The 9,638-nt window shown below is 42.2% G+C and overlaps 1 protein-coding gene and 1 long non-coding RNA gene across 2 annotated transcripts; both read right to left on the bottom strand.

The window, feature by feature from the left end:
• LOC133457139 (uncharacterized) lies at positions 1–4,463 on the bottom strand. The gene is made up of 3 exons (XR_009783838.1): positions 4,208–4,463; positions 1,106–1,174; positions 1–1,026 (listed from the first exon to the last, which is right to left on the bottom strand). It is a non-coding gene; the product is annotated as an uncharacterized LOC133457139 (long non-coding RNA).
• A 10-nt stretch (positions 4,464–4,473) lies between these two features.
• On the bottom strand, positions 4,474–7,183 carry LOC133457138 (potassium voltage-gated channel subfamily A member 3). Its single transcript, XM_061736053.1, has one exon. It carries the CDS (start codon positions 7,050–7,052, stop codon positions 5,463–5,465), a length of 1,590 nt encoding a protein of 529 aa, XP_061592037.1. The 5' UTR covers positions 7,053–7,183; the 3' UTR covers positions 4,474–5,462.
• Between the last annotated feature and the right edge of the window lie 2,455 nt (positions 7,184–9,638).

Genomic DNA, 9,638 nt, shown 5'->3' with positions numbered 1-9,638 from the left:
TTTGCATTTCCATCTCCACATGAGGGCATATTTCATATATCGTGTGTTTATGTGTTCTACGTACACAGAACAGAGAATACGGCCTGCAACGTTCTATTGAACATAAATGAGTACCATCATCTTAATTGGATAAAAGCAGCCTGCAGCTCCTCTCAAATGAAAACAGCACACTTTATAATCTTGTAATATGGGTCATGTTTAAGACAGCATACAATAACACAAAACAAATACTGGCATAGACAGTCTTAACCCTGATAACGCTCTGCCCCATCCCCTAAAATCAAGCGTGCACTCTTGGATAGACGGGAGCCATCCACCGGCTTGTATACACGTGTGTGTGTGCATATTTGCTGTACCTATGTGTGAATGCCTTTGTATTGTTCTTTATGTATACATAAAGGGAATAGCAGCAGCAACCAGCACACGCACATTAGCAACAGTCTTTGATTCATATCACAGTTTCCTTATCAGTTGATCACAGATCACATAGTTTTCACCACTTGTTGAATTGCTGTCAAACAAAATTTCTTTTTTTTTTTTAAGTTAGTGTTCGTGACAAATACCACCTCCCAGGCAGGTGAATACAGAATAAGGGAATCCTTATAAGTTAGATAGTAGTCATGTGAAATGTGCTCTGTGAAAATGCTGGCTGTTTCCTGAATCTTTTCAATTTCTTACAAAAAGCAAAGAGAGTTCATAAGACATTTCCAGTCTCATACTTCTTTGATGATGCGATATTTTCAATCACAAAAGCCAACGCCGTAACAGGAGCAGTCATGAAAACTGCAGCTACAAAACTGTATGTGGAATATTTCAAACGACTGTTGTGATTGTATTTTCTTGTATTTTGGATTGAGCGTTAGTCCACTGGAGGGGGGAAACCACTAGGCACCACTTGTTGGCCCATGTTTTAGAGCACCATCCGAAGGCAAGATGGCAGGGGCAGAAGAACTGATCCAGAGGGATTTAGATCTCAATTCCTTCATTTGGCTCCTTCGACAACAGGAAGACCTGAGTCACTGCACCCTTGAAGGGAAAAAAGGGTCACTTTTTTACATTTTTGAATGAAAACGCTCATTTATATTTCAATACAGTGTAAATTTACCAAAATGGGAAGCAGTCTGCATTGGGTTGTTTGGGGTTCTGGGAGGTCTGAGCAGAAAGGAAATTTCACCTGAGTGTCAGAGAACAATGGAAAGAAAAGGCAAAGTTGTTAGAATCACAGTGTAGCCATCATTCAGTTAATCAGTCTCATTACCAAAGCAGGGGTCCAGCCTCTCTCCCTCCCAAAAATCTAACTGTAAAGAATGATTATACTGTTTTTTTTTATCTGTTTCAAATGTTAACACCATTCACTGAAGTTTTTAATGAAATATATGTGACATGCTTTGTTCAAAATAACAAGGATACTGTGGAAAACCACCCTTTTCAACATTGGCTTTAAACCTCAGTTCAAAAGTACCAATTTAAGGGGACAAATTGAGTCACTCCCCTTCATGACGCTTTTAAAATTCTGTGCCATAAGTTTTCACTACCCACTTGTCATGCACGCCAAATCCAGAAATGTGAAGATGTGTAGAGATTATGATTGTGAATAATTGTACTTTCTGATCTGGGCCTGTGACATCACAATATCCTGAAAATTTAAAAATCTCTTTGAATGACATATTTCCCTATAAAGACACCTCAAACAAAATGTCACGGTTGTTTAATGTCATGGTTTTTCACGTGGGGGATCACTTCGGACAACAAAATATTTGCTGTCAAGCACAGGTTTCTTTATTTATAATATGACCTCTTTAGATGCTGCAGTTTGAAAAGGAAGGGGGAAAACCAGCAGATGGCTGTCCTGTGAAAAGAAGGATACATTTGTCTGTAGTCTCTACTTCCTCAGACAACAGACTAACCCATTCCCACTATCTGCAAATAACAATGTACAAATGCATCATGCAAATCATTTTAATTACGGCAAAGAGGAAGAGCAGAGTAAAAGAGAGGTAATTAGAAGATGATGGAAACAAATGTTATTTCAGTGATATTTTAAAGTTCACATTAGCTGAATCCTAACACAATAATAACGAAAAGATGAGGACATGGTAGTGTATGTGTGTGTTTGTGTTTCTTTCTAAAAATCCAATCCAGGAAATCACATATATATATATATATATATATATATATATATATATATATATATATATATATATATATATATATATATATATATATATATATATATATATATATATATATATATATATATATATATATACAGTACACCCACACACACACACACACACACTTCCACAAAGCCAGGTATTTTGTCAGCTCATTGTCAAGTGAATGATTAACTAATAATACCAAATAGGTGCTCCTAACCATTGGTTTCATATCTAGTTTGAAGCATAGTCATGAAAAGAAACAGCTGTGTAGGAACCTTTGAGGAACAGCCAAACTGCTATAAAATTGAGATTGTGGAAGACAGTTATATGTGACGGGTAAGAACCACAGCAAGACTGAAGATACTAACAATACACCGTGTTGCAACAGCATCAGACAAAGATGTCAAATAAGACAGGGATGCCAAAATATGGCCTTAAAAACCCTTTGAAGAAGCATAGAGAAACGAGTGAGGACTTGCATGGTTGGCCGCGGAAACTCCCTGTCACTGATAAACAACGCATTTCAGTGGACGTCCATCGGTGCGATCAGCTCAGAACCAGTGGGACCCAGGTACACGGATCTGCTAGTGTGGCCAAAAAGCCATACCTCCAATGGAAACAAGGCCAAGACTTAACAATACCCCAAAACAAAGGAACTGTAAAAGAAAAAGGCAACATGGTGCTCCGGGGACTGAGTCAAAGATGTAATATTTGACTCTAGCGAAGGCCACATTTTATCCACTGATGGGTAAGAGAGTGGTAGGGGTTTATTGCAAGTTTGGGACAGCTTCTCTTCAAATTGACTAAGACATTTGGTCAGGATTAATTCAATGATGAGAAATACAAGCACATTCTTACCCATCATGCAGTACCATCAGAGAGATTAGCCCCAACTTTGCTCTTCAGTATGACAACTCCTACAGTAACAATGTGATTAAGAATTATCTGCAGCATAAAAAAGAACAAGGAGTCCTGGAAGTGCCCCCCACAGAGCCCGGATCTCAACATTAATGAGTCTGTCTGGGAATATGTGGAGACGGAACAATCTACAGCAGCCTACAATCAAAATATCTGTGGTTTCTTCTCCAAGATGCTTGGAACAACATACCTGCCTTTTTTTTCTTCAATAACTGTGTCCAACCTTACTTCATGAAATTAATTTAAATTACGCTGTTTTAAGGTCAAAGGGTCATCACTGTGAATTTTAATCTGATTTTTTTTCTGTTGTCATGTATTACTACAGACATATTTTCAAATGACATAGAAGAGGACCTATTTCTGCATTGATTTGAAACATTGATGAACTCCTTATCTTGCTTTTTCGGGGGGGGAAATGTATTTCCCTGTGGCTTTACTATATTTGAAATAAACTCCTATCAGAAAGGACACTGAATAAAAACACAAAGCTGTGCATCAGTCTCAACGGTCCTCTATGAATATAGCTTCTATTTTCACTTATACTACTGTTGAAGAATCAGCTTTGGTATTACACATAATGTTTGATATCTCAGGTTTATCAGACCTCTGTGTCTTTGGGATGTTCAAGACAGAAGGAGACAGAGGTCATGAAGCAGGTGTGAGCCACCTGTTCTGTCAACAGCAGAAGACCACCAGGGGGCAGCGTGCAGGCAGGCTGATTTGGCATTCTGTTGCTGCTGTTATTCATTTCAAAGACAAAGTCAGCTGAAGGTGAACCACATCCTGGGTACACTGCAAGCATGTCCCATTACATAAAAAGGAGTGACTGAACATACAGAGACTGCAAAAGGTTTAAACATGTTAAACATGAACACCTCCAAGTAGTATCATTACATTGCTTAGAAAAGGGCGGATTCATAATCTCTTTAAAACCAATCTGAGAACTTTAAAGAAATACTTTGACCTAACTTGTACATAGAGCTCATGTCACACCAGTTACTATTAACGTTACATGAGCTTCTCGTGATTGTATCATCACACATTCAAAATAAATGACTAAAACTACAAATAAATATTTTGAAAATATTGATTTTATGACTGAAGCAGAGGTATCAGTTCCCAGTACTTACCAATTTAGTGAGTGGGAGAACCTCTGCACCCTCTGCCGAGAAACCTGCGGTAGTGCACTCAGACACAATGTGCTCCCAGTCCATTCATAATTCCTCACACGCTGCTTCTTCTTTCGTCTTTCCCAACACGGCGCCTCTTTGATTTTTGCCTTATTTTTGAGGGGTATTTTATTGTGACGGTTCACAACGAGATCTCCACACAAGGGATTGCTTTTTGTGTTCATGTAAACACTTGCAAACGAGCTTGAAGGTTAGTTATAGTCACAAACGCGTGCGTTTTACGCACGAGGGGTGTGCAGACAAAACAGTCTTATTAGAGACTGGAGTCAAGCCACTCGGATGAGAATCTTCAATATAGTTTCCAAGCCATCTGGGAGGTTACTGTGGAAACAAGGGTGCCATAGCAACGGTGACTAGGGTTACCGAGGGAACGACCGTCACCATGGTGATTGCATCACATCGGGCTATATTTGAGACATCCAAAAAGAAACACGCTCCATCTTTGATCTCTGTGTGTGTGCGCGCGAAAAGAGTTTTGTTTCTCCACTCACGTGTGAATAAGATAGTGGCGCTGGACTGGACCCAGTGTCTACATGGCGCCGTTTACGCTTTAAATAAGACAGCACACATCGAGGAAATTACGGGGATTATTTTTCAAAGACTTTGGACTAGATTTAAACGCACAATAAGGCAGAGCACAAAAACGGTCTAGTTGAGATAATATATGCTGAACTGTGTTTTTGGACTCTACATGTGTTTGAACACGCACACATATTTAAATGACTGAGTATTATACATATAGGCATGACGGAGCACGACTCTTAACGCATGACAATACAGTGTGTGTTCTTCGAGGAACTTACATTTGCACTCATCGTTCACAGTTACAAAGCTTCTATTTCTACCTGTTGTGATAATAGAATGGCTATTGCACAACGCACAACAGGATAATCCTCTCAAGGTGAGAAAAACAGTATCAAATACTTTAAGAAGGAGCTCTTTCTCTTTTTTTGCAAGCGTGAATGGAATCCTACAGAATTATGAATTCATGGCACTTAAATGAAAAATCCCGATTTTTGAATGGAGCACAAAGCAGCATCTCTGAATGGTCAGGATGCGCGTTTTTCTTTTCCTGTTCCTTTCTCCCTTTATCTGTTCTACCACAGCTTACACACGCATGGTGCGCAATGATACATCCAGTGGTGTCTTTTACATATTTCATCTTCCTGTGTTCAGGGTCACACGAGTCTAAAAGCTACACGTCGGTGAAAACCTTTTTGCTTATGTTTACACAATTCTGCGAGTTGTTTTGAGTGGTGGTGGGGAAGTTGGGCTGCTGTTTGAACGCGCTGTTCATCCCGTGCTCCTCGATGACCATGTACTCGCTCTTGCTGAGCGAGGAGGAGGAGGAGCGCGCCTTCCTCATCTCCTCGGTGTCTGCCAGAGGTTGGCAGCTGCCCACGTGCAGGTACTGAGCCTGCTCCTCGCCCTCCGTCTCCCTGTGGTAGAAGTAGTTGAAGTTGGACACTATGACGGGCACGGGCAGCGCAATGGTGAGCACGCCGGCGATTGCGCACAAAGATCCCACGATCTTCCCTCCGATGGTGACGGGGTGCATGTCCCCGTATCCCACCGTAGTCATGGTGACCACGGCCCACCAGAACGCGTCCGGGATGCTGTTGAAACCCGAATCCGGGTCGTCCGCCTCGGCGAAGTACACAGCACTGGAGAAAAGGATGACACCGATAAACAAGAAGAAGATGAGCAGGCCCAGTTCGCGCATGCTGGCCTTTAGAGTCTGTCCCAAAATTTGAAGCCCCTTGGAGTGACGCGAGAGTTTGAAGATGCGAAACACCCGCACGAGCCGAATTACGCGCAGGATGGCCAGAGACATGGCCTGCTGGCCGTTCCCTTGCCTCTCTGCCAGCTCTGTCCCCAGCGTGATGAAGTAGGGAACGATGGCCACGATGTCAATGATGTTCATGATGTTTTTGGAGAACGTGGCTTTACTGGGACACGCAAAAAAGCGCACCAGCAGCTCGAAGGAGAACCAGATGATACACAACGTCTCCACCACAAAGAAGGGGTCTGAGAAGGGGCTGGTGAAATAAGGGAGCGTGCCATTTATCACAGGTGCAATCGTGATCGGATCCCTGTTGTCGTCCCTAAACTCCGGCAACGTCTCTAAGCAGAAGATAACAATGGAGATGAGAATGACCAGGACAGACACTATTGCTATTCCCCGGGCGGGACCCGAGCTCTCTGGATACTCAAACAACAGCCACACCTGTCTTTGAAATTCATTTTCCGGCAACGGCCGCTCCTCCTCCTTTATGAAGCCCTCGTCCTCTCTGAACTTCTCCATAGCCTCTTCACCCAACTCATAGAAGCGGATCTCCTCGGAAAAGATATCAATGGGCACGTTGACGGGTCTCCTGATGCGCCCGCCGGACTGGTAGTAATACAAAATGGCATCGAAGCTGGGTCGGTTCCGATCGAAAAAGTATTCGTTCCTGAGAGGGTCAAAGTACCTCATCCTTTTCTTGGGGTCCCCCAGCAGCGTCTCCGGAAACTGTGACAGAGTCTTGAGCTGCGTCTCGAAGCGCAAGCCGGAGATGTTGACGACCACTCTCTCGCAGCAGTCGTGGTCCGGTTCGTACCGGTCCAGGGATAGGTGGTGGCCCGGCAGAGCCGCGGACTCCTCCAGCATGTTGTCACACGCCACGACCGTCATCGCGTCGTAGTTCTCCGTCTCGGTGTATCCGTGGTTCACCAATAAGTTGTGGCCTCGGGTTTTGGTCAGGCTCGGCGGGGGTGATTGCAGGAGGCTGAGGTGGTCGTCCATGCGCGGTTGGAGACGCACACAGGGGCGAACCCTGATCCACCTCCTCAGCCGCCACGGTCTCTGGCACTTTGGAGAGCTTCACTTTCACTCCCTGTTGCTGTTCCAATCGCTGCTGGACGCGCCGGCGCGCAGTTGAGGCACCAAGTCTGAATTATGGTTCTGCGTTAAATCGACGCAGACCTTACGCCGTAGGGTTACGGCGTAGCCTACGGCATAGGGTACGCAGCGACGCGCACCGGCTCTGCGTTGGTGTAACGCAGAACCATAAATCAGCCTTCAGCAACAGCTTTTGGGCGTGCCCGGCTCGCTCCCCCCCGTCTGGCGCGCTCAAAACACACTCGGTCACGCACTCACATACACATTACCAGCACACACACGCACACACGCTCCGAGGAGTCTCCTTTATTTTTAATTTTTTAATTTTTTTTTTTTTAATTTTATTTATTAACATACAGTACACACGATGACAAAAGACAGCATCAGTATGTGTGTGTGTGTGTGTGTGTGTGTGTGTGTGTGTGTGTGTGTGTGTGTGTGTGTGTGTGTGTGTGTGTGTGCGTGCCGTGTTTGAGTGTAAATAAGGTGATGAAAATAGGTACATAAATTGAGAATATTGATTCGATAGTGAACAAATAAATAACTATCATATAGAGTGGTGTAGCATGATATCATATAAATATAGCATAATAAATATAGTAATATCCTAATATAACATCATTTGTGTAAAATATTATAATATATAACCAAATTATATCACCATACTATTATATATTACAATATAATACTATAGTTTAACATCCCAAGAGATTTCATAACTTAATATAATAATATGAAACAATATATCATGATAATGCCAGAAATAATTATTAGAGTTAGAATTGGTCATTTATGTTTTGCAATGAGGGGTGAGCTCAGACCGGGGCGTCAGGGAAGCGACGAGGAGTCTCCTTTAAAAAAAAAGGTCATTTCTCAGATAGGACATTTTCAATTAGGCTTCCCATAAATAAATTAGAGCCAATTTCCCCCCCAGGGAATCATAAAAGATCTCCCTTCACACCCTAGTCTACCTTTGTTTTCATATTTTGTTAAACAAGAAATGATTTAGCGGTGTCACTGTAAAATATATAGCCTTTGCACATATTAACTGCGTCTGTCGTTTAAAAAAATTACATGTTGTTCAAGGATTCAGTGTCCATGTTAAACCTTAAGTATAGTTGATGTACGAGTCCCAAGGAGGCCATGGGACGTGATGAAGTGAGGAGGAGCAGACAATAAAGGTAGGGATGAGAAACAGAGGAGGGAGATGAGAGCTGTTGGCGCAATGGAAACAAATTAGCTCAATCTTACAACAGCAGGACAAAGAATGTGAATGCAAATATGAAGAAAGAGACCAACTGCTCACAAAATGATGAAGGATTTCTGGTGCAAATACCACATGCACCTTAACCTTAATTAAGATCTGAGGACTGAAATGGAGAATGTGACAAGGACATTTGGAGGCTTACAGCCACAATTGCTCAGATATGATCACACAGACAAATCTCTGCATTTCTCATCTGAAACGTGACCAGATTTTACATTTGGGGCTTTAGTACTTATTGCCTTTGTATAGTTCCCTGCTATTCAGCCACATTGTCTGTTGCCTAGATTTGTTGACAACTGACAAGCCACCTGAATCTCCATCATTATGCAACAGACATTAAAAAAAGGCATAAAAATATCAAACACCTGCTCACAGAAATTCATAAAGACAATTTAGCAGCAGATTTGCCTATAGTTACATATAAGGAGTTCCAAAACTTTGTTTATAGATATCCAATCATGCTCATAGATGTAATGCCATTTGTAAGGTTGCTGTCCAAGGTGCTTGAGACAGCTGACCAAAAGGGGCAGAACTTTGTTGCTGCAATAAGCTGGACAATGATTCAACAATTATAATACTGAATTCTGGTAAAAAGCAAGTAAGGATAAAAGTCTGACATTGTAGTTTACTTTAGATGTTAGCATAGGGCCTGAAAACCCTGCCCCCCAGTCTTGCCATTATATATCCAAAGGAGGTTTTAGAAAAATGTTTTTTCAGGGTTAGGGTGAGTAGAACCCAGATGCAGGAGACAGAGGGGCTAGGAGTTCCAAAGCAATTTGATGTATTAAACAAAAGGGGCTGCTGAGCAGGTATTACAACAAAAAGATGGGGATTAGAACAGTACAGATGAGCAGGGCGCAAGGTAAAGTCAAGACAAGATAAACACAGAGGACTTGATGAGACACAGGTGCAAACAATCAGGGCAGATGGGAACAAGGGAAGTCAAGGCAAAACTTAAACACAAGGACATAGGTTTTTAAATAAAACAGCAACTTAAAGCAGCACAATGTAACTTTTCCACCTTAATATAATATTTCCAGAGTCATTGTGATGGTACATTAACTTACAACAGGTTTAATGACACCTCTGTCATGGTCTGAAGGGTCTGTATCGCCTTCACTGGCACTATGGAACTTTGAGGTGGATGGTAGGAACCCTTCCACACTACTGGTAAAGCACTAACGCTTTTGTCCAAAGGAGCCGCCAAACTCAACAAAAGCTGA

Source organism: Cololabis saira, chromosome 12, assembly GCF_033807715.1.
Source record: "Cololabis saira isolate AMF1-May2022 chromosome 12, fColSai1.1, whole genome shotgun sequence".
NCBI classification, from domain to species: domain Eukaryota; kingdom Metazoa; phylum Chordata; class Actinopteri; order Beloniformes; family Belonidae; genus Cololabis; species Cololabis saira.
This window is presented reverse-complemented; position numbering and strand designations above follow the sequence as displayed.